This window comes from Apteryx rowi, unplaced genomic scaffold (genome assembly GCF_003343035.1).
Source record: "Apteryx rowi isolate R43461 unplaced genomic scaffold, aptRow1 scaffold_1130, whole genome shotgun sequence".
NCBI lineage: Eukaryota > Metazoa > Chordata > Aves > Apterygiformes > Apterygidae > Apteryx > Apteryx rowi.
The window spans coordinates 102,877-128,882 of NW_020447343.1; the positions used below are offsets into that span (position 1 = coordinate 102,877).

The window sequence follows — 26,006 nt, forward strand, 5'->3', positions numbered from 1 at the left end:
GACCCGGATCTTCCGCCGTGAGCGGGGGAGGTGCCTTCCGCTCCGAGCGCTTCCGGGTGGGGCCGCCGGGAGGCGGTGGAGGCTGCGGGTGAGCCCCGTCATGGGGAAGAAGCACAAGAAGCACAAGGCGGAGAAGGCGGAATGGCGCTCGGCCTCCGCCTCCACCTACGGCGGTAAGAGCCCGGGGCTGACACAGGGCGGCGCGGCGCCCGGGGTCCCTCTGTGGGCTGTGGCCGCGGGGCGCCCCGGGAGCGGCCGGCGCCCGGCGGGGCTGGGCGGGGGTTGTGGTGTTAAAGGCTGGGGAGGAGCAGCGCCCCCTCGGCGATGGGGCCGCAGACGCGGCGCGACAGGTGGCGATCGCGGTGTGACAGGCAGGGTTGCTGTCTCCGTGCAGACGCGGCTCGGGGGAGGGTCTTTGAGCAGAGAGAAAGCTCGGGGGCGGTTGAGGTATTGCTGCGTGGTGTGGTTTTGAAAGCGGGAGTCTTAACGGTTCGCGCAGCGGTTGTTAAACTGAAGAATTCCTGCTGCGCGGATGGAGAGACTATTGTTTTTAGCTCATTCTGACAGAGCTCTGACTTGCTGCGTGACCGTGAGGAACGTTTTTTAGAGATACTTAGGATTCGCATGGCAGTAAAGTAATGTAGTTTGTTAGAGGGTTGTAAACCGTGGAAAGGCTTGTTTACCTGGAAAAAAAATAAAGGTTGACCATTTAGCAGTGAAAGAATAAATGCTTTGAGCATTGATTCCAAACATTGATAAGGGAAAAAAGCTCTAGTGAATAGTTGCTGTAGCATTGGTTTTCAGCATAAGAATTACGTTTGCTTGATTTTTTTTTTTTTTTTTTCCTACGGGGTCAGCTTTGGCTACTTTAAGTTTTACAAACCCTCCTATTTGTGTGTTATAGTAGGATGCTAGTCTAGCAGCAGCATCTATGATTTTTTTATGGAATGCTGAGGAGTTAGTTCCTTATGTATTATAGGTTTCTGAAAATCATGATTGTAAAGGTGCGACCAGCTGTTTCTTATTTTGGATGTATTAGCCTTTGCTATTATTTTTCTTTCCCAAAACATTGCATACATTTTACAAGTGCAGCAGATTCTTTTTAATAGCATTTCTAGAAGAAGCATCACTAACAATGGTTTAAATACTGTGCTCTGTCACTTCTGTGTGTATTTATGAAATAATTCACCTTGTCTTAATTCAGGTTATGTAGACAAACCCTTGGAAAAACCTTTAAAGCTGGTGCTTAAAGTTGGAGGAAGTGAAGTAACTGAACTTTCTGGATCGGGGCATGATTCTAGTTACTATGATGATAGATCAGATCATGAGCGAGAACGGCATAAAGAAAAGAAAAAAAAAAAGAAAAAAAAATCAGAGAAGGAAAAAGAAAAGCATCTTGATGATGAGGAGAGAAGAAAGAGAAAGGTAAGCTGTGATTTTTAGAATTCAGAGGTACTAGTCATTTTCATGCTTGCTTATCAGATCTAAATTCTGGTGCAGAGAACAAGAAACCATTTTTTAAATTAAAGTATTGCAGGAAACTCATTGTTTGGAGACAGCACTTCAAAAATGTAGAAAACCGTGTGTGTGTTGGTGTATTTCTCCCATGTAAAAGTGAGCTTCATATGATTTGTTGAATAATGCTTATTTCTTGTAAGAGCTGTTTCTCCTGTCAGTTTGTCTTGTCTGTAGTTATGAATACTTCTGGTTTCTTAAATATGATATTTTATGTTTCAGCCAGATTAGGAACATGTTTTGCCACCCTTTGAGGTGGGTATTTCCAATGCATTTCTGTTCCTGAAGTGTGCCAAGTTATATGATATTGAAACTGGTATTTTTACTCAAAACAGTTTTCTGAAGTCTAATCTGTTAAGTACTGTGATACAGTAGTTTTRTTGGCTGATGTTTAGAATAAGTCAGATGTTGGGCTTTGTGGCTTTTTTAATAGCAAATGATGAGGTCACTTTAGCCATCTGTGTTGAAAGTTTAGAAGTTAGAATGAAATCTGAGAGAAGGCTCTGACAATATGGTTGCCTATAAAGTTTCATTTTAATAATACTTCTTTTGTTTGTTAATGTTTCTTTGACTTTACCTTTTTAATTCTCTTCTGCTATGTAGTTTTGTTACTTGCATCAGTATAATATCTGACAGCTTTCCAGCACTGCTTTGTATGTGTGTGTGGCTATCATTTCACATTGATTTCTTTTTCAGGCTTGGTTTGCTTGAAAGTGATACATTTTGTAGGATCATTTAGAAGCTCTTGGAAAACAGGACAGAGAGTGGAAAATGTTCTTTGCACAAACGTTTTCAAATGTTTCAGTTAGAGTATAGCTGAGTGTTGAAATGTGGCAAAGTAATTGCTGTTAAGACAAAAGAAGTGCCTTTTAGCAAAGACTGGCGATTTTTTTTTTTTATGCTAAATTGGTGGCTTTTTTCAGAACTTCGTTATTAGTGTACACAAAAGAACCTAATGGGTAGATTAGTAGCAAAACTATGATCTAAACACGGTTAATGAAAGTGTGCTATGCTGTACAAACATGAATAATTACTGTAAGATTATAGGAATGACTCAAGGCTGTCTTAGGTTTGAAGTTCAGGAAGATATCAGGAAGATATCATTAATTGTCATCGCTGTTACAGAGTGTTCTTCATGGCTCTTGTGTGGGCTTCCTGAATCATCACATACTTTATTCATTCCTGTTTAATGCACCAGACAACAGAAGCCTGTTGATCAAATGAGAGCAGCAGATTGTTCTTTACTGGGTAGTAAATTCTTTGTTTGCTCACCATTATAGCTTATAATTATGCAGTGTTTCATATAAATGTCTACACAGTAAAACATTCTTTTCAGTAGAGGTAGAGCATCTAATCACAGAACAGTAGCACATGAAAGACAAAAAGGCCAAAAATGAATGGAATTAGTTGTAATAAGATGGGGAAAAAAAATAGAGACAGTGAAAATGCATGCGCTATTGTTTAAACCATGTTGTTATATATTGTGGCTTGGATATAGCTTGAGTATTCCAAACAGATAATCGCTTATTTTTTTGTATGTAGAATTGTACATTCCAAGCACATTTTTTTAAAAATTTGTCCTCTTCCTGTTGTGCTAGGAAGAGAAAAAGAGGAAAAGGGAAAAAGAGCAGTGTGACACTGAAGGAGAGACTGATGACTTTGATCCTGGAAAAAAAGTGGAGGTTGAGCCTCCTCCAGACCGTCCTGTCCGAGCATGCAGAACTCAGCCAGGTGAGGAATGTGGAAAAATTAAAATTGTCTTGGATATTCTTAAAAGCACCTACAACAAACTTAGTAATCTTCTTGTTAAGGTACTAGAGTGCAAGACTTTTATGAGAATTTTCTGATATTAAGAGATTTAAGGAGAAAGTTCTGAATATTGGAACCTCTGTCTGAAAATCGGTATTCCTCTTGGTGCTTGTGGGTTTTAGTGCACGTTTTCATGTGCTGCTTTGAAATATTACTTCTTTAGATGTTATGCTTGCTTATGGTTGCTTGTTTAAATCTAGAACAGCTATGCCAATTATAAAAGTTAAAATGCGTTTTTAAAATGCATTTTTAAAATCTGTTTTTATTTTCATCAGGCCTATATGGCTGCTTTTTACATGTGCATTAGATCGTAATTAATACTGACGAGATTGATTGAACATACCAAGGACGTCTGTCTCTGGCCCCAGTTACTTGTCAGAATAAAACTAATGTAAAAGTATCGTTGTGCGTGGTGTTCCCTAATTCCTCATCCTTAACATTTCCTCTGTCTTGTACAAAACCATGGTCAGAATGTCTGAAACAAAGAGTTTTTTTCAGCTCAAGGGAAAAAATCTGTGGAGAGTGCTCAACTGTTGGCATGGTCTATTTTTATAACCTATATGGAGTTTTAATTTGAGTATCTCTATTTTCATCACAAAGTGGCAGTAAATTGTGATAGGGTGTCTCTAAAGACTGTAGTCCGCACAGTTTTGTTTTACAAATCTTTAACTATCATCATCAGCCAACATACCTATCAATTGTGTATAGTAAGTTCTGCATACTTATCCCTTTGGATTTTGCCATGCTTTTGCTACATGCAACCGTTGTTGATAGCTAACTCTTAAAATTTTTCAATGGAAACTTTTACTTAGAAAAATTTTCAAATACTTTGTGCTTGAAATGTAACTTAATAGCAAAAAGTTGGGTCTTTAGGAAGATTACCTGTATTGTCTTCAAAACTCTGTTCATTGACCGGGCAAGTCATTTGTTGAGGAATTTTCTAATTATGACTATATACTAAATTGAGGACTGTGTCCGTCAAGGTGGCCTAATAGAGGTAACTGAAATGTTCTGGTTGCAGATTTTATGTCTCTGGATATAACGGACCACTGAAAACTTGTTAAACTAAAAATGATATCCAAATTGACAAGATTTCTATTTTCCATCTGCTTATAAAAACAACAGGTTTGAAAGTATTTATCTTGCCTGTTTTAGCTGAGAAGGGAATATCTCCTCATTGTCATGATGAGGAGTTTGAGTTTTAATTCTAGATTTTAGGTTATTTCTTGTTCATTTTTTCAACCTTCACATCAAAGGCAGTCTTTCTGAAGTACCTGTATGCGTGAAACAGGTAATTAAACAATAAACACTACATACATTAATCTGTACAGTAAGTAAAATCTTAATCTGCACTTGTTTCTCTAGCAAATCTGCATCTATACGTTATTCTTATTTTTGATTGAAAAGATTAATCTGAATCTCAGGGAAACTAATGGCCTGGATTGTTAGGGTAAATGAATTATTATAATTGCACTGATTGCACGAATGAGGATCTCCCAGCTGCAGTATTTGAGCAGCCAAGTCTCACTTTTCCTGTTAGAATAGATTACAACAAATTATAGGCTTAGTATTACATCTGATTTAATGTATACCAATTTTTAATTTAATGTGATTAAAACTAGGTAAGTAATAAGGGGGAAGAAGTAGTTACTGTATGTTTCAAAAGAGATTTACCTGATGTGCTTCTGTTGTCATTAAAATCCATATCTCATTGACCTTCAGATCAGTACAAGTTATAATTTTCCCTTTGGTATTGATATTATAGATAGATATTTCTATATCATTGCACTTTACCTATTTTTTCCATCTCAAATTACAGCTGAAAATGAGAGCACACCCATCCAACAATTACTAGAACACTTCCTTCGCCAGCTTCAAAGGTATTTGAACATGTTGGATCGACAGCTGTATGGACAGTGTCTAGTGTATATGTGTTTAGAACTTCTTAATCTGCTTTTATGTTTGAAAATAATACATAAAGACTAATTATAATACGGATGGTAACCTTTGCAACCACATCAGATCTTGTAGTTTTTAAAGACTAGTTGAGGAAAATTATTACCAGCTTTGCAATTCTAACTTTTTTTGTGGAGGGTTGGAGGGGGAAAGAGGTTTGCTGTTACATATTTATTAAATATTAATGACTTTAGGAACTTAAAAAAAAAACCTATGAATTTTATTGGCTTAAAAGGTGAAACAGTTCTCGTGAATTTTTGTCTTATGTATCCTATGTCAGATGCCAAGTCAAGTTTATACCTGCTCACATGCTAATCCACTAATCTGGATTTTTATTTTATTGTCTTCCATAAGACATTAACCCTGTAGCTTATTTTTTTGAAAAATTACTGAAACATTTCATTTTCCTTATTCTGTAGCAATAAGCTGAATTTGGAACTAATTCTAAAATCTTAAACTTGCATAGTTTAAATAATAATATTAATAAATATTAATAAATAAACTTGCAAGAGGACAAAACCCTAATGAACCAGAAGATTGGAAGAGGTTATTACTCAGAGAAGCTGAAAGACCCCTTTGGAGTGTAAATAGAGTTACAGAAGGCATACAAGACAATAATTTCAAGACCTTGTTGAATCTGTCTTCAAAAAGTCTGCATATTCTTAATCAAAATTCTCTCTTGTTTTAGGAAATTTTTCAAATATTTTTCTGTTTTGTGAAAATGTTTTTTGTGGTTGTTTTTTTTTCCAACTAGGACTATACATTTTATGCTATTAATATACTATAAAACAGTGAAGATTTTAGTTCTGAACATAAATCTAAATGTATTTTTTTAATTTATTTTTAGGAAAGATCCTCATGGATTTTTTGCTTTTCCAGTCACGGATGCCATTGCTCCTGGATATTCCATGATCATAAAGCACCCCATGGATTTTGGTACTATGAAGGAAAAAATTACAGCAAATGAATACAAATCAGTCACTGAATTCAAGGTGAATTGATAGAGATTTTGTTACTTCGGAACGCTTTTGTAGTAAACCTAAGATTAATTTTAACTTTAAAATAATTCATGTAAGAAAGGCTTCTAATGTGCATTTGTTGAGAACTCAACACCACTGTGCATTTTGCCTGTTAGGATGGGTTTCTTGCTTTATTTTTCACTCTAGAAGCTTTATATTTGTCAATCTCTTATTCTAGTAGAATTACCCAAATTATTGTGGAAAATAAGAATCTGCTCTAAAGTTCTACTATGAAATTCATGCTGCTAGACATAAAACACATGAGTGAGAATATCACAGGCACTTAAGCTTTTTTAAGGGACCTGGATCTCCATAAGTTTTTTTTTTTTTTTTTTTAATCTAAGCTTGATTAGGTTGATTAAAAGGCAATTTTGGCACATCTGCAAGAAAACTGTGGAAATATTCAAGCACTTTTGTATGAGTAAAAAAATTAGTTGTGTTTTACAGTGTAGTTACTGTTTCTTAGATTATCCTGTTTTCCATGTAACTTTGTTTGGAATGGTCTTTTGGCAAAACGTTACTTGGCAATTGGCCTTAGCTATTTTGGGTCTTGGCCCTGCTTTAATACTGTATTGAGTGTTTTGTGGTTTTACAGACAGTGCAGTAAGAAATCTGGTATTGCCCGATCCTGTAAGGAAGGGATTTTTGTGTGTGTGTGTGTGCTTTTTTTTTTTTTTTTTTTTTTTTTTTTTTTTTTTTTAAAGAGATTCATGTAGTTCTGATAGCTGCCTTCAGTATTATTGTTTTCTAGGGTTTTGTTGATGTAACAATAGACTTGGCAGAGAGTGTTGGCTTGCTCCTCAGTGGTTTATTTCTTCCTTTGAAAGGTCCAGCAAGGTGAGCAAGGAATGGCTTATATTTACTATAGGTGCTTTGACAAGGATTAGTCTCTTTTGTTAAATCTCTTTTATTTTTCAAAAAAGGTATGAAATTTTACAGGAAATAGTAAATGTAGCATTCACATAGCATTACTGTCAGAAACTTTGGTTTATTTAAATTCTGTTGGCTTTTGGATTGTCTTATTAGGCAACTTCAAAAGCAAGCTTAAATGTCAGGTCAGTGGCTATATGTAGACACAGGCAAGGTTGAGATAATGATTAGAAGTTGGGGGGAGCAACCCAGAAAAATGAAAATCGCAGTATTTTAAGATTAACAGACTGTGTTTGTCCAAAGGACTTGGTTTCTTCTGATACTTCAAGGAGCAATAAGTAGTTGCTAAAAGTCTGACCATCTTATACTGACAAAGAGGCTGGACTTTCTTCTAGGGGTATAAATGTCCCTCACTGTGCTCATGCCTTTGTAATCTTGTAATATGGAAATGAAACTTACAAGTGTTTGACCCCTAAAACAAGTCCAGCTCAGAGGGTTGATCTTTTCATCTGATATACCTATTAAAATTAGCTGAGGCTAGTCACGACCTGGTAATTTTAAGGTGAATCCCGTAAGAACCTTGTGCTGTGTTCAGAAGGGGGAAATCACTGCAAAAAAACCTATCAGTTTTGCTGCCAACAAAAAGGGACTACTTCAAAGTTGAGCAAGTAGGAGATTTCTCTATCCTTCTCTGCAGCGCCTCAAAGGCCATCAGTAGATATGTAGCTTCCCTGGGCTTCTTTGCTCATAGTTTGGTGCTTCTCAACACCACTTTCCCAGTTTTTGTTGTGTTCTCCTTAAGTGAAAGCAGATGACTTAAATGCCATAGGAAGTCACATCCTAGCAAATGTTAACTCTGTCCATCTGTTTGCTTATTATGGGCCTGATGGCAACTGCTAAACTGCTAGATGACTAGGAGAGCACTGCTCTGACATTCCTGTATGAAAACAGGAAATTAAAAACCAAACACATTTACACTGACTAGAATAAAGGCATTCTAAAAAATACTTTCGCAATCTGCAACAAAATTTTTGGTTCAGTGTACAGTGCAGTGTCTTGTAGCTTTATTTTGGCAACTTGCATCAATAAAAATTATTTGAAATTAGTAGATATGAAAGGAGACCATTTAAAGGAAAGGACAAAATCAGGCATGGCTTTTTTGCTCTTTGTTGCATGCAAGGAAGGTTTGGAAGGCTGTTTCTTACTTTTTGATGTTTTCTACCTTTTTTCCTTCCTTTTTTGAGTGCAAGTGATTGAAGAAGTGATCAAATTGCTACAACTAAAATTATATGTAGGAGGCTTTGTATCTTTTTAATGTCTTTTGCATTCCTTCAATGTCTTTCAATTTAAAAGATGGGAAAAAAACCTTCAGTTGATTTCTCCACTTCTTCCATTCGGTCCTTTTGCAGAAGGAGGAAATATTACATTTGGTATTCAGGAAAATGTTTATATACAAAGAAAAAAAATTCAATTTATATACAAAGAAAAAAATTCAAAGCAAAACTGAGCATTATGAAGAAGCAAAAAGGGCTCAAACCTTTACAAGTCAGTTTTACTTTTTGGCTTGCATTTGCTCTGTGACCCTTTATTAGTGCTGTTAAAATATTGTCGTTAATGTTTTTCAGAGCTGTGTTGATGGAATGGTATCTACTAGTCACTTAACAAAGGAGTTTGAAATTTTACCAGTTCTTTTGTTTTGTATTTTACAGGCAGATTTTAAACTGATGTGTGATAATGCAATGACGTACAACAGACCAGATACTGTTTACTACAAGCTAGCCAAGAAGATACTGCACACAGGCTTTAAGATGATGAGCAAAGTAAGAGACCTATTAAAAACAAAAATCAGAAAAGTAGGGGGTTTTGGGGGGTCAGATTTAAAAGAAATGTAATTAATAACAACGATAAACGTTGTTTCATCAGTCATTAACTATGGCAGTGCCCTTTAGTGCTGCTATATTTAAGGGCTTGATAGCATTTGTCATTATAACTGCCCCTTTATTTCTCAAACTGATCTGCACCACTGAAGTCTTCGTGAGCTTCTTCCACTGGCTTCAGTGGAAGCAATTAAGGTCCAGATACATAAAACCCAACTGTAAAACACTGCTTCTGGCTGAAACTTTGAAAACAAGATCTCACTTCAGAACCAAGTTTTATTTATTACATTAATAAAAGAGCTGGTCTTTTTTTTAAAGGGGATGGGGGAGAGAAGATAATAGGTTTCAGGGGTTACGCAAATATACACTTCTTACTCATGTAAAGTTGTTACTCTGTGAAACAGTTATTTTTGTGAGCTACTGCATGCATGTGTGTGTGTGTGTGTTTGTATTGCAGTTCTATTGTGGTAAGTCTTGTCTAAAATAGGCGGCTGTCTTTGCGTATGCAGGTTTTTTTGTTTGTTTCTCTCTTGATAGTCGGGCTGCAGAAATTCTGATGCTGTGCTACCATGACCAAATCATGTTGCATCGCCATTGGAAATGAGGCATTAGGAACAAAATAAGGCCATGGCCATTCCCATCCCATCCCATTATCATAGCATCTTGGCTATGAGGGAAAGGTTAAGTCCCTGCCGCTCTGTCCTTTCTGATTCTAGGAACGGCTGTTAGCTTTGAAGCGCAGCATGTCGTTTATGCAGGACATGGATTTTTCTCAGCAGGCAGCTCTTTTGGGTGATGAAGACACAGCAGTTGAGGAACCTGTCCCTGAAGTTGTTCCTGTACAAGCAGAGACTACCAAGAAATCCAAAAAGCAAAATAAAGAAGTTATTAGGTAAAGGTTTTAATGGACATGCTTGCTGGTTTGTTGCACCTTTTCCATTATCAGACAGCAGCAAAGAACTGAAGGGAAGAAAAAAAAACTCAACCTCCTTGTGGCCTTTTTTCTTACCACAGAATAAATGGCGATGTGACTTTTTTAGGAATTTAACAATCTAGTGATTCCCAACTTGAAACAAATGATTCAAGGAATGACTGCATGTTCTTTTAAACTTACTGTTGACATATACATACTTTTTTTTTCTTCTCTATACCTGTATAAAATAATAAGTAGTTACTTTGATTTTAAATATTCTTTCATTTTTAACATAACCACAAATATGTTTTATCATAATTATCATATTTTTGATTTTGAAGTTGTGGTTAATGTCAGACTTAATGGAAAATCATTGTGTATTCCATTTTTTTAATGAATTGCTTGGCTGTATCAAAATCTGAACAGGACCTTTGCTGGAGGGAAAGTAGCCCAAATTAGTAAATGATTTTTCTCTAACTGAAGTCTTATCTGGCAGGATACAGAGATAAGGGAGTTTCTTTTTAGAGCAGATGATACCTTCCCAGTGAAATCTTACTAAATTTCTTTGTAACGGATTGTTAGTTTAATGGCTGTCTTCTAGCAATATGCACCCTCTTGTCACAAAATCATGTTGTGATAGCTAAAACTTAATTTTGGAAAGTGAAAATGATTCCTTTTTTAATTTATTTTATAGAGTGGGGTTTTTTTGTTTTTTGCTTTTTTTTTACAGCAGCAATAGAAGAAAATAGTAGCAGAAACTATGATTTACAAGGAAACTATCCTATTCAGTGAATGTTGTCTTTACATAGATATCCTAAATGTTGAATTTAAATTGTAGAGCATTATATCAACTGGATTTTAATAGACACACTTTATAAAAATTCAAACTGCAACAGGGCATCACCGGTCATGTTTTAAATAATTTGGCCATGTAAATATATCCTGCAAGCTTCTGTCTTTAAAAATCCACAGTAAGCAGAGTAAAACCTGATTTCTTGTTTCAAATTTATACTCCTTCATTTGTGTTTAAAAATAAATAAACTTTAGAGTTCTAATCAGCCACATCATGTGGCTGATTAGAACATGATGTGTTTTTTACATGTCAAGGATTCTGATAATCCTGTGGCTGATGGAATAAGTAATATTTTGAAGGAGTTGTTTTGTGGAAGTAAGAGATGCTAACATGTATTTTTTTAAAAAAAATTTCAAACTTTGAGTAATTTTTTTTGACTGGATCTACTCTGATGTCAGCATTCAGAAACATAGCTGCCACTGTTTTACTGGCAATTATCAAAGTGTAATTTGTTCTTTGTTTAATGGATTGTATATAGAATTAGTTGAAAGTACCTTTTTGTTAATGGGACTTCAGACTTGATACAGATTCTTTTTGAAAAGATACTTTAATGTGGTTTATATGGTGCCCAGAACAGTAGGTTTTCCTTTATGATTAATTCTTAAGTAATCTCCTTTACAGAAGTAACTTGGTACTTTGCCACCTTTTATGTACTCATCTTCAAATACAGGTAGTTAACAGAGCAAAGAATTGAGGCTGCAAGCAATGTATTACTGCTCCTGTCTTTAAGATCTAACTTACTGTACAATCAGACAGCAAAGAATTACTGACCTTTAATTCTATCCTGATACCCAGTTGTTTGGGGATCAATTTTGAAACAGCTTTTACTTTCCTGTTCTCTTCACTGTTTATGTAATTTTAGTACTTTTAATTATTTTGTCTTTCTAATTAACTTGACGTTTTAAAAACACGAATTTTGGCTTCAGTAGGAGAGTTATTATTCTTTTTGATGTACAATAAGAATTTGGAGGGGACAATTGGTCCTAATGGCAGATATTTTTGCCTCCATAATTCACATTTCAAAACTGAGGAAGAGCTGCAGTTGACATTTTCAAGAAGTATTAAAGCAGTGTGGACCTCTGTTATGCTTTAAGAAGTGACTTGATCACATAGACACCTTTATCTAAGCCATTTTTGAAAATTTCATGCAGGATGCTGCACCCTTCTGAACATTCACTCAATTCTTGCTCATTGTGTGGTGTAGAATGTGATAGAGCCAGTTGTTCCAGAGTTTTCAGTTGCGTGCATATTTTCTTAAATGGAACAAAAATCTTTTAAGACACTTTTCTCATAATAGCATGACCCTGTGATTTTTTTTATTGTCTTTAATAGCAAAATTTCTTGTGCATCAGATCTGAATCTCTATACGGAGAGAAATTCTTAGCTAAGCAAATGGAAGAAAATAGCCAGTGCCTGAGGTGTCCTCCTGAGAGAGGAATGAGAGGACTGATTGTTTTATTTAGTTAGAAACCTGAGAATTCAGTGCTTTGTTTTGTTTTGTCTTTTGATTTCTAAAACTACTACTCTTTTCTTTCTTTAGCTGCATATTTGAACCTGAGGGAAATGCATGCAGCCTGACAGATAGCACTGCTGAAGAACATGTCCTGGCACTAGTGGAACATGCGGCAGATGAAGTTCGGGATAGGATCAATCGATATCTACCCAACAGCAAGGTCCACTGCCTGATCAAGTTCACAATTCTGTGTTGTGTCTGACTATTGAATACTGTTTGTTTCATCATATGAAACAGGCTTAAGTGTTCATTATCTGAGAAATGTTGCATCTAGGAAGGGTAATTTGTGCTCCGCATGGAATATGAAGGTGACTACTGTCTATCGTTTAGTTCCCATTGAAGCCCATTTTAGGGTGGTATACAAATGTTATATTAAACATATTTAGAAATTCACCTGCAGAAAACTAGTGAAATGTTGCTCAGGCTTTGCTCTGGCTTCCTTAATTGCAACCTTTAGGATTAAAAGTGATTAAAATAGCATCACACTCTCTTATTGTTGCAACTTCAGAAGGAAAGCAAACTTCAGCATAGGTTGAAGGGTTATTATGATTCCTCCCCCCTCCCCCAAAGAAGTCAGCACTTAGAGTTCCTTAACTTACTGTTTTCAGTGAAAAGTTCATATCCTCCTCATTCTGAACCCCTTTTAGTTTTGTACCAGCCAGCAGTAGGTGTCAGATATAACACATTCTTGTGTGAGTACAAAATACAAAGATTCTTCAGTAAGTAGGAGCAGATAGCACTCTGTATTAAGAGTTTTGGAGGGCACTAACCACAGGTTAGATGATCTTGAACGTGATTCTGGTGCATACATTCCATACCTTTGATTTTGTGGTATTGCAGGAGTGAGGAGGAAAAGCTCAGCAATACTGTTGATACAGTTTCCTCAGCATGCCCTGTTTATGGGCTGGATTTTTCTTAGCTATGTAATGATTATGGTTTCCTATGTTAGTTAATGCTAGGGTTGGAATGAATGCTGCAGCAGGCATATGCTGAGATGCATGTTACTCTATTTCCTTTGCATCATGTGGAAGCTTATCACCACCATTAAACATTGGTTTCATTTCTATTCTGTCACAGTCTAGTGACCACCTCAGTCAAAAAAGGTTCAGGATGTTGCTGCATTCTCAATTTTCCACCTAGTTTTTAACTGCTGTTGCAGAAGAAACATTTGCCTTGAAACATTAGTGGTAGCAGCTGTGTCTTCAAATCCAAGTGTCTTGGGTTCAGCTGGATTAGAAAATAAAGCCTCAAAGAATGATAGAAGAAGGCTTAGCTCTTTCAAGATATTTCTGCTTCCTGGGTAAGTAGAAGACTTGCTAGGAACCAAGGCTCTTTGGAAAACTCCAGAGCAAGAGTGGCTTTTTAAAAACCTTTTGCAGGAACAGCAGTCTTCTGCTACTTGCCAGCTTTACTGATGCCTATATACAGCTGTGTACTTTCAAATACTGGTGTTTTGAGGAGAGTAAGTCATCAGTGTGTGAGAAAGCAGCAGAATGTTCTACATGTTAATACATTAATGTGTAATATGTTAAACACCTAGACCTACAGAACCCGCTGGATCTTGGTGACACTGGTGCATTCTTAAAAGTTCACCTATTGTTAACTTTTGTGTCCCCTGAAGGTATCATTCCTGTTTATCCCTCTTTCAAATGTTTGTCACCTCTTTATTCTAATTATATGCTACCATTAACTTTGGCCTTATATATGGAGACGGTGTTAAACTCTCAAGAGGAAGAAAAAATGGGGGAGAGATTTACTGGTCAATTCATTTGACTGTATTTATTTATCTTTCTTTAGGGAGAGTGTACCTCTCATCTGTACTGAGAAGAGAGAATGTTTTGCATGCTTCATATGTAGTCAGTTTCTAATATCAGCTTTTTTGTGGCAACAGTTTGTGGCTCTGTCCTTAGAGACTCTTGTGTTCTGTTGTCTTCCAGATCTTCGGTTGTCTTTTTACCAGTACATACATGTGGTCTGATCACTCTGTCACAGCACTTCTTCCTCTTTAAGAATCTGATAGTATGTTCACAAAAATACTTCTAATTAGAGAAAGTCGTGGGTGAGATTTGAAAACAAGGAGTTCAGTCTAGACTTGAAAGTAAGCAGTGAGATAGATTGCAGATGGGAGTTATGGTTCTGCTTCTAAAGGAAGTGCATAAGTCTAGAACACCATAGGAGTTCATTGGAATTGTTTTTATCTTGGGTGCAAATTTTAGATCTGACTTAGGAGGATGGAGGTGGAGTCGTACATATGACAGAGAAGCTGTTGCTCAAAAAGTCTTCTGGTTTTAAGCATTTGCTGGGAGATGCTAAATACTTGAGATCCTAGATTCTCTGTGTTTAAAAAATGAATATAGGAATGCAGGACCTGAATTTATCTAAAAATACTTTTTAAAGTTGTCTGTGTAAGCAAGCATCTCTTTCTTTTGAGTTTGGACTGTTGTGAATTATGAAAGTGCTTCTCTATCTTTCTGTTTCTGTTTACAGATTGGTTATCTGAAAAAGAATGGAGATGGAACTCTATTATTCAGTGTAGTCAACCCATCTGATCCAGAAGCAGAAGGTAAATGTCTCAGTCTTTTAAAGAAACATTTCAAATGGTGTGTGGTCTAGCAGATTTTGAAGGCTTAAATGTATATACAGATCCTGTGTAGTATAGATGAGTGGGGTTGTTTTGTTTTGTTTTTAAGAAGAAAAAAAAAGTTTGTATTCCCCAACAGTTTGTAGTGACAGATAGATTTAGTAGCTCCAGAATGTTTCTCTTGACCTTTCAAGTTTTCACTCTCTTCTGCAGATGCTTTGTTTTACTGAAACTAACAATATGAAGGTAAAATGATATCTATTTATAAGCACTTATATTTTGCTACAACTTTACAGAGAAGTTGGAAGACAGCTTTTACTTCAAGTTACCTAGAATCTTAAAATCTGATAGACAAAAAGTGAATGAAAGTGCTGTTGTCTTGCTAAATGTGCAATATACAATTATAAAAAGAAAGGGGAAAGGTAACTTTGTATATGCATTTCCTAATTTAAATTATCAGCTAATTTTCTGGTTTACAAGTTTTGCTTAATTGTTTTCCTGTGGTTCCTTAATCTATTCTGTGCGGTTTTGCTTGTTTTACTACTACATGTTATTTACCTTATCCTTTCTACTCTTTTTAATCTTGAGCTCAAAATGCAGAAGTCCTGGAAAGTTTGCAATAAATGAAATTACATAGTGTTTATGCTGCTGTATGACATGTTGATTTTGCACTTCCTCCTCTACAGCTTTTGAGATTGGAATTCATTCACAGGTTATCTGTTACTGGGATTGATGAAGGCATGGACCCTTTTGACTAGTCAAACTTCTGTTGATTTCATTTCGGAGATAGAAACCTGTATCTCAGCTGTTGTCTAAATTCTTTTTCATTTATTATCTAAGTTTGTAGTCAATAGTTTTGACAATGAAATTGAGCATTTTGGATGCCTTCATACAATTACCTATTTCTGAACAAATGAAATGAATGTGATTTAAAAATTCTGAAATCGTGCCACTATGAAAATTTAGACAGTGATGGTAACGAGAGCAGAACAAGCTTTTGCTGTGTTCAGTAAAGTACTATACTGGTTCTTGATGTTTCTGTGCTCCAGAATCTTTTTGCTTTGTTTGTCTTTAGTTAATACTAGTTATACTGGATTTGCAGCTAACACTATAATTAGAATTTTTGTTGTAGACTTTTTTCCTATCCTAGTAAGATTCTAGTTATGTATTTGCTTTCTATAGTTTAGTAACTGAGTATAATTACCATTAGATTCTGTAACAGATCCACGGGAAGTGTCCTAAGTACAGAATTATATTTTTTTCCATATAAAAGCATATTCCAAATGTTATGAGACATTTTAATTAAGCAGTTCTTCAGTACTTTAGAAAAAAGAAATATTGCTGCAGCCATAATGGTAATTTACTTACCTTAACAAATTTCTTTTTGTTGTGGTTGTGTTTCTATAGCCAAACTGCTCAGTAGTCGGCATAAGAAACTGCTTTTATTGCTTTCATAATACTTAGATGTTAAATATTTTTGAATTAGCTAGTGGAAAAAATTCAGATGATGCTATATTTGTTAGAAAGGAAATAAATAAGCCATAGATTTTGTAGTTAAGATATGGAAAGTTAGTTATAACATGTACTTGAAATTTAAGTGGAGAATGTGAATTACTCTACCTGTACTTTATACAGCTATACAGCTTAAAAGACATTTAGCTTTTATGGTAACTAGGACTTTGTAAAAGGAGCAACATCCAATAGTCACCATGAATAAATCTTAAACATGAAATACATTTTTTTTAAATGACTATTATATTTTAATTCAAATTATCACAGAGGAAGAGACTCACCCAGTGGATCTCAGTTCACTGTCAAGCAAATTATTACCTGGCTTCACTACATTGGGCTTTAAAGATGAACGAAGAAACAAAGGTAAATGCCAGAGAAGAATGTGTTTTAACTTATGCATTAATTAAGTGCTTGAGTAAATTCCATACATAAAACAAATTCAGATTATACCTGTATCCCAATGTTGTTTGAAAATATTTAATTATTTCAATTCACAGCAGAATGTGGTTTTAATTAAATTGACTTGTTTGGGTTATTAAATGTAACAAGATTAGGAGTTCATTGATTAATGTTTTGCTGTAATGTTATATCCTCAGTAGAAGCTTTTTAATGAATCGCCCTTATTTGCTGTGGCAGAAAATAAGTTTTGCAGAGCAACTACCTTCTTCAGGGTGGAGAACAAACCTCTTGGTCATTTGGATTCTTGTATCAGATGACATTGTTTTCACAAGCTGTAGTGCCATTTTATTTAAACTTGCCTTTTTTTTGTTGCTACTGTAGTTTTAATAGTTTTGAACTGCTTAGTAGTTTCTAACCTACTGTTATTTAGGACTTAATGCCTTAACCTGCTGAAGTGTTGTTTTTAAATTTCCTGGCTAAATATGGATTCTGTGTTTCAGTTGCTGAATAAGCTTTGATTTCAGTCTCTGTCTGCTCTCCGGGAACTGAATGGCAAACAGTGAATTAGCCACACACAAAAAGCAGAAATCTGTTGGTTAGCTTAGTTCTTTATTTGCTGACAGCATAAGTACATTTGTTTATACACTTGAAATAATTACGCAGTTCTGGATTTTGGAAGTGTCTTTGAAGTATTGCTCTTGAATTCAATTTGGGGGGGGGGGGGAGGCAGGGTGGGAAGGGACCAGAATAAAATAACAGACCAGTGAAACTTTACATACCTGCTTCCAAAAATATTTCCTTTTCCAGTGATTTTACACTTGTGCTAATCATTTGTCATCTCTTTATTCTGTCTAGTAACCTTTCTTACAAGTGCAAGCACAGCACTTTCCATGCAAAACAACTCTATATTTCACGACCTGAAATCAGATGAAATGGAACTGCTATACTCAGCGTATGGCGATGAAACTGGGATACAATGTGCCTTAAGGTAAGTGCTTCCTTATTGGGAGGGCTTTTATTGAAGAAAGATTTACTCCTTTAGCACTAACCTCTCAGAGCAATCTTATGAAAAGCAATTTGGAATAAACTTAGAACTAAGAGCCCCCAATCCTGATTTTTCTAAAATTTACTTTAAAAATAACTTACTATGAAGCTTAATTTTTTTTGTTTAATAAAAATAAATAAATGAAAAAAATCTTGAAGGTCTTAATTCTTTTTTCTAAAGATGAATTAGAATTAGAACAAGGAGAAAACCATAATATAAGGTGTGTTTTTCTTCTTTTTCTTTTTCTTTTTTTTTTAAATGAAAGTAGCTCTTTTCTTTTCTTGTATTGCTAATATCTTTATTCCTACTAGCTTACAAGAATTTGTGAAGGATGCTGGAAATTACAGCAAGAAAATAGTAGATGATCTTCTGGACCAGATCACTAGTGGAGATCATTCCAAAACTATTTATCAGCTAAAGCAGGTGGGTCCCTGATGCACTGAAATGTCACAAGTTCATCAAAACAAGGATGGACCTTGCTCTGTTTTTTAAAATAGTTTGAGATGCTTTGTTTTCCAGTGTCAGTTTAAGTCATCCCTACCCCCAGCCCTCCCCCTTCTTGCCTTCATCTGTTGTGTAGGCTTAGCTGTTCGTGCAGCCATGTGGTGAACCAAATTAGAAACGGAATTAATCAACTGAGAAGTAACCTTTCTATTTTTTTCGTTTTTTTCTTTTCTTTTTTTTTTCTTTAATGTTTTGTTTTTTCCCCAGCTGGATCAACTCTCCAATCTGGTTCACCATGTGACTGCAGAAAGGAAGAGGCAGGGGGGTGCAACATAGGGGTGGGACCAACCAATTGAGGGCTGCATGAGCAGCTCTGTCACTCAGTATCAAGCAATGACCTAAGTATCTGCTTCTGAGTTAGATTGCAATGCTTATGTTAGATTTTTCTTTGTTAAAATGTAAAATACGTTCTTTGTGGAAGGATTTATTATTTGGGGCATTGAAATAGTATTAGAGAATAGAATAATATCACTTTATTGGTACCTATACCCAATGATGCTAGCTCTTAAATTCATGTGATGTGTTTAAAGGAAAAAGTTTAACTCATTTCCAAAAACAATTTTTCTGAGAGATTCATATTAAGACTGGAGAAGAGTTTTCCCCAGAAATGTATAAAATACTAGCGGGTAACAGTGTTCACATTCCCAGGACAAAATAGACTATTAAAAATTGCAAAACCTTGTTTCATGTTATCTGCGCTCTGAAAACCACTGTTAGTTTCACATAATTGCCTGTTGTTTAAACTGGTGATGTTATGAGTGATTCTAGAAGAAAGAAAAAAAGGTGGGAATAGAGGAGAGGGAAAAGTGCTCCGACTTCCTGATGTGGTGGGAATGAGATTATGCTAACCTCTGCAGTCTTAGAAATCAGAGTGGGCAGTGTATGGGGGAAAGGAGACAACAGAATGAAAAATATTGAAGACCCTCAAGACTTTTCTGGGTATTTTTGCATTGTCTCTACTGGAAACAATTTGTATATGAAACATGATCCTTAGAAGGAAGAAAAATGTAAAGGGTTAGTTTAAAAAGTCTAAAATAATATTTTTAAATACTCTTCTATATGTAAAAACGTGTATGCAATATACATAACTTAGCTTAAAAATAAAACACACGCCTTAACACTTTTGCTGCCTTGTTGTATGAATCTTGTTTCAAATAAGAACATCTTTCAAATGGTCAATGGCTATTTACACTTAGACTGTTCAGTTGTGGCGTATGTGAATGTGTACAGATCTTATGCAGCTGAATGTGTTTCACTAGTGATGTGCCATGGTGTTTTATGCTCGGGTGTTTTATGCTGTTACGTTTGAACAAGAAAGAATGTCTCTGCAAGTGCAACTTTAAATGGATATCAGAAGTTGCTGTATTAATGACTAAGATATTGCACTTGAACATAAAGTTCATGGGCAGAAGAAATAGTGTAAGGGAATTCAAACATTAGTTAAAATGGATAATAGTAAAATACTTCAAAACAGTACGCTTTACATTGTAATTGCATTACAGATATGTGAAAAACATTAGATGTCTTTAGCTTCAGTTTATGTGAGAAGCTTGAATATAGTTGATACTGTACAAAAGAGACCTTTTGCTTAAGTTGAAAAAAGTAATTGGTAGTATTATTTCTTCCCAGAGGCGAAACATTCCAGTAAAACCACTGGATGAAGTTAAAGTAAGTTATGCTGATATTCAGTCTTTTATTACTGGAAAAAGTGTCTTATTTTAGAGAACATGATGTTCTCTGGGCTTCCAACATTCAAATTCCCAATTTTATTTAATGTGGAATTTATTTAATTCCTGTTGTTTACAGGAAAAGATTGATAGAGTTTATATAGGTTTTTTTTGTTGTTGTTTTTAAAAAAGCTGCTAGCCTGGCTAGTTCTAAATTAATTGTTTATGTGAACATATATGGTGATCCGTTACAGAAGAGCTAGTCTTAATTTTTTTTTCTATTTATTTATTTTAAAAGACCTATGCTAACTTCAAACAGACTAGCGTTCCATGGTGGCCTAAAATCTGATCACTGTGAAGTAGTCAATTACACAAATTAAGAGTATTCTTAATAAATGTTAGTCCAAGCTGTAAAGTGCCAATAACTAACGTATGATTTGGTACCTTAGGTTCTGCCAGTTCTCATAAAGGAAGAACACAAGTTGCGGAATACCTGTCCGGATTCTTCCAAACAGATAATGGTAAAATGGTTTGTGTGTAGAAAATAGGAGTGTTGCATACATTCATTTTGTTTCAGTGCATGGATATGCATGTTCTGAGGTAGAAGATTAAAATTTCAGTGTCTAGAATAAGTTTTCAGTATTTAAAATGTATTCTCTAACGTTAATTCTGTTTTAGTTAGTGGTTTTGTTTGTCCTGTTGTTCTGTATTCTCTGGTTTAATTCAGCATGCATAAGCTAAATCTCAGAGGTGGAAAGAACAGTTAGGAATCTGAAAGATTGTTGATCTGCTGGTGATAAATATTTGAGGTCTATCCTGCTGTAAAAGTGAAGAAAAAAAAGGTATCTACCAATTTTTCCACATGTCTAGAAAATGTCTTAGAAAATAGGGGTAAATGAAATACACATTCTTCCCTTCTACAGCTACTAATCAGCAAATCTTCCTTTAAGTGTACAAGTGTTATCTCGCAAATTGTTTGTGATAGCAGAGGATATGCATGTCAGGATTCCATGGTAATTCACATAAAAATTCTGACTACTACATTGTAGATGCCAGTAAAATTACACTTTTATAAATATTTCATACATGTTTTGTGAGAAGGTTTGTATTTCTTTAGAAGGTGACCAGTCAAGGTAATTCATGCAAGTACTAAGTTATTTTTTTGAAATATAAAATAAAAATACCTGGTTGTCCTATTTCTGCTGCTGGAATTCTGATAGAATGTGTTTTGAAAGTTAATAGCTTGTAGTTTGATTTCCTACTTTTTTGCCATTGCATAGAAGTATTGCAGTGAATTTGGAAGAATGAGGTGGTTGTAAGTGCAGCCTGCATTTCATTATCTAAAAGGGTAGAGATATACTTTCTAGAGTCCATCTCCAGGTGATGCTGTCTAGAATAGGGAGATCTGTCTTACTGGCTTTATGAATTATATGCTGAAACTTTCAATACATCCACTGTTAACATTGGGAAGGTGAGGGAAAAGGAGTTCTGGGAGTGGTTCATGGGAGGGACACTGATAATTCTTCCCCTGGCCTTCTGTGGTGGGACAGGGATGAACTGGGCATGTAACTGAGTTCCAGAGGATTTGATAATGTTGGTTTCAGCAGTCCTGGATGATCTAGGTGAAAGTTGCAGACTACCCTGCAGATCCCTTCCTGGACCTTTTGTCATTCTAATGGTACAGTATGTCCTGGAACCATGTTTGAACTGCCTGTGAGCTGCAGGTTGGCCAAGCTTGGCTTGGGAAGTTCCAGTCTCAAGTGTTGGTGCTGCACACTTTTGAGAGTGTGGATCCATGCATTTACCTTGAACTGTTAGTTACTGTGATAACTTGTCACTATTGTTGGTCTTAAGTCTTCCTATTTCTTGTATTTTAATTAGGTTGGCGAATCTGCTGGAGACAATAATGCTTCTGACTTGGACTTTCTCTCTATGAAACCATATTCAGATGTATCTCTTGATATATCCATGTTAAGTTCATTAGGTAAGTAATTAAATATTCAAGCCATCAATTACGGTTTAGTTGTAACACTTAGAGTAACAGCTGGACTTGCTAAGAACGAGTACTCAGTGGTAATAATTCTAAAGTCAATGTAAATAAAAGTCTGTGGCTGGTACAAGGGAAATGGAACCTTGGTCCATTTTTCCTTTGAAACACCCCTGTGCTAGCCAAGCTAACTTCTTCTGTCTTACTTGAGAAAACAAAGTATTTACACATCATGAATTTGAAACTTTTTTTTTTTTATGTATTCATAGTAAGTTTAGGAATCAATGTGGAGCTGTGGCTCAGAACTCTTATTGCTTTATATACTGTCTTTTGAAATAACTATTGGGAAGTAAGTAGTAAGTATATCAAGCTCAATTATAGCACCACTTCAAATGTCCCAAAACAACAATCAAAAAAAAAATTTTTTTTTTCAGGTACTGGAAAGACTATCTTCAGAAAAGGAGGCAGTTTTGGGTTGTTTCAAATATACATTGTTTATAGGCATTCTTCTTTAAATAAATAAAAATAATAATGTTCCCATTTTTGCAGGCTGCTGAACTGATCAAATGTCTTCAAAAATGTCATCACAAAATTAACTTTTGATCATGGTTAAAGATGCCTTTAATTCAGTATCTGAAAAATGCCAAACCATCTATTGAAAAACATAAGCAAGGTGACAGAAAGCTTAAATATTTGTACAGATTTTTCCTATGGATGTAGTAGTCTTCAAAAAGCAACTGTAAACTGTGATTATGCCGTCACACACTAATTTTATTGCAGTTCAATAAATACTTAAATGAATATATATCTGTATTAATAATGAATATACATTTGTTTCATAGATAATGTTAGGAATTATCATTCTTGCTATGAATTTTTTTGCTCCACTGAAAGCTACTCATATTTTTCCTTTAAGACCTGTGAGTGGTCTTTCTAGAAATAATTGTATTTTCAGAATACTTGGGTTCTGGAGAGAGATTATGACATATCCTATTTCTCATCATAATTCTTACAAAGTTGGCAAGCTCTGTACTGAAGACAATCCAAAAAGAAGTGAAAGAGTTTATTTTTTCCCCTATTTTCCTATTTTTTTAACTCTTCAGATGAAAGAACAACATATGACACATACTTCCAGTTGATTTAAAGTTCTCAACTTTCTTTGGCTTACTGTAAATTGAGTACAGTTGGAAAAGATGCTGTTCTTAAAACCTTCTGTGATGGGGATGTCTCAGCCTCCCTAGATGATGTGTTCTATTTTAACTATATTTTAGGTTAGATAACTGTTCTACTAACTTCCTCTCTCTTACTGCAAGCTAAACTTATTTCTTGTCTGCAGCTTGACAGATCAGCAAGACAAATTAAGCTCATGTAGTTTTTAAATACTGGGAAACTTAAAGAAAATCAATTCAGTTTCAACCTTTCCCATGGCTCTCTCCTGCATCTCTGTTTCTCCAAATGCATTTCAACTTGCATTTCCTGAAACTGAAAACAGATCTGAAGCTGATGCCTTTTAGAAATGCAAAAGGAAAGTACAAGATTCAGCTCTTTTGTGTAATAGGCAACACTTGTGATAGTTTATTCTAGAATTTATTTATTGTGACTTGGTAATTCATGACTCAATTCACATGTGCTAATTACTGTTTTTGGTTGATAACTCATGGCCCTTAGGAAAGGTGAAGAAGGAGCTTGATCATGAAGATAACCATTTACATTTGGATGAAACAACTAAGCTGCTGCAAGACCTCCATGAGGCTCAAGCTGAGAGAGTGGGATCCCGGCCATCATCCAATCTGAGTTCCCTCTCCAATACCTCTGAAAGAGACCAGCATCATCTTGGTAGAGTTGTGTCACAGAAATTGCAATATTTCTGCTGTAACTGAAATTACCTGGAAACTTACCTTTTAACTTATATAAATTTTTACATGAAACTACTCTGATTAAACAGTGTGCAGACTGCAGGCTCTCTTTTTAATTTTTAAATATGACTGATAAAGGCAACTAAGAAGACTTACTTTTCATCTGTGGAAATAAAAACACTAATTCTAGTTACTTCAGATTAAGTGTGATTGATGTAATTGTGAAGTAAATTGATATTTGGCAAACTACAATATGCCTTTGTATTTTATGCTGCTAAGGAGGAGATCATGTTTATTTTACTTCAGCATAGTTATATGCACCAAGTAACAGATGGGATTCTGCAATAGCCTTCCATTTGTCGACTGTAAAACAGAGATTCAGTCATAAGACAGGATGATAGGGTAACACACCACTTCATAATTTGGTACCATTTCTGAGAAGGTAGGAGATAATGTTTGGATAATATTCAGTTAGATTTTTTTTTATCATTTTTTCAATTCAGAGTAAAATACTGACTACTTTTGAAAAAGGATCTAAATTACTAAGGAATCTTGTGGCTTCTTTTTCACGAATCTCCTAACTGTTTAAGTATTGTTTAAATGTCTGTGTTGCTCAAAAAGACTGGAAAGAACATACTAAATAATCATGCTGTTTTTATATATATATTTATATATATATATAATATGTGTGTGTGTGTATACATATTCTCTTGCCAGTATTTTTCTATACTTTTAAAGGGCTTTTTTTTTTTTTCTTTCGTTTTCTACAGGAAGCCCCCCTCATCTGAGTGTTGGAGAGCAACAAGACATGGTTCATGATCCCTATGAATTTCTTCAGTCTCCAGAAACCTCAAATACTACTACTAACTAATCTGACATGTACTATAGATATTTTGTATTTTAACTGTATAACATTTTTATAAAGTTTTTGTCCATGGCAAAAACCTCAATTTTGTCCTCTTTTGTATGAGGATTGCTGTTTAATATCATACACATTGGATTAAAAAAACAAAAAAGGCCGGCCTAATATATCATGTTGTTAGCAATGTACCAAAAACTTTTTTTTTCCTAGTTGTGTGTGAATTTTGACTGAAAAACAACAGATTATGTGATAGAAAACTTGTTTTGTAAAAAAAAAAAAWAATAATAATAATAATAATAAATAAAAAGTGATCATTTTTCCAGTATCACAGCAGCAGTCATGAAACATTTCATGACTAGTAGAATATGTACCGATTCTGTTTCTGTGTTAACTTCAACATTCTCAAGGAGGAATATTTTATTTCAGTGGTGACAGAACTTCATGAACCGTGGTGGTTATGTTTCCCATCTCAACCCTAATAATCTGTAGAAGTGTCTTAGGTTTCCCCATACTTTAAAATTTTCTTTTTTTTAATCATTGTAGAGCCCCTTAATTTCAGAATAACAATACTTTGTAGTTGCATTAAAATGCTCACTATGAGAATTTTACCCTGCATCAAAAAAAGATGAATGTTTTATGATCCCTTTTCTTTATTGAAACACAAAGAAAATATACTCATTTTTAATTTCATATTTATGTTTACTTGGATAAGAAAATACTGGATAAGGTGTGCTTTTCAGTAATTTTAAAATGAAAATTTTATAATTCAGTACTGACGTACCTGGGGTTTTTTGTACCATTAATATGTGCAAGCTGAACAAATGTTATGAATTTACAACATTTTGTAAATACTACCTTAATAAAAATCATACAAAACCACTTTTGATGTTTGAAATTATCTTGTTCTTATCAGGAGAAAATTTGGTTCTTCATCTTTGCAAAGCCTGAAATACTAGGAGCTTTTGATCGGAATTTCTGTGCTGTTCCGTGCTGTATATTTCATCGTGCCAAATGTAGCTGTAAACAAAATTAACTCTGAATTTCCCAGAACCACTAAGGAAGCTTGTCAGATAACTGAGATCAAAGTCTTGATAAAGTCCAATTAGGAAGATCTGTTCACCCAAGCTAGATATTTGTGGTTTGGACTGTTTTTCTATGTGGTGATGCCTCCTCCCTGCTCTTTAAGGATGTGTTTCTCTTGGCTGTTAAATGTATTAAATGTAATTTTATGTAGATTATTAAAGAACTTCAGCTACCATACTGGCATA

General features: G+C 35.0%; 1 protein-coding gene across 5 annotated transcripts; it reads left to right on the forward strand.

The window, feature by feature from the left end:
• The first annotated feature begins 9 nt into the window (after nt 1-9).
• BRD9 (bromodomain containing 9) lies at nt 10-25,617 on the forward strand. Of its 5 annotated transcripts, none has more exons than XM_026078758.1 (17): nt 10-173; nt 1,205-1,425; nt 3,114-3,246; nt 5,144-5,204; nt 6,128-6,272; nt 8,879-8,989; nt 9,763-9,938; nt 12,353-12,485; nt 14,813-14,888; nt 16,686-16,781; nt 17,673-17,805; nt 18,174-18,285; nt 19,996-20,034; nt 20,483-20,554; nt 21,915-22,017; nt 23,689-23,856; nt 24,647-25,617. In XM_026078758.1, the coding sequence occupies exons 1-17, from the start codon at nt 101-103 to the stop codon at nt 24,745-24,747; spliced, it is 1,953 nt and encodes a 650-aa protein (XP_025934543.1). In that variant the 5' UTR covers nt 10-100; the 3' UTR covers nt 24,748-25,617. The 5 variants fall into 5 exon arrangements, with proteins under 5 accessions (XP_025934543.1, XP_025934563.1, XP_025934573.1 ...); XM_026078778.1 differs by having other exon boundaries at nt 9,823-9,938; XM_026078788.1 differs by having other exon boundaries at nt 9,826-9,938.
• The last annotated feature ends 389 nt before the right edge of the window (nt 25,618-26,006 follow it).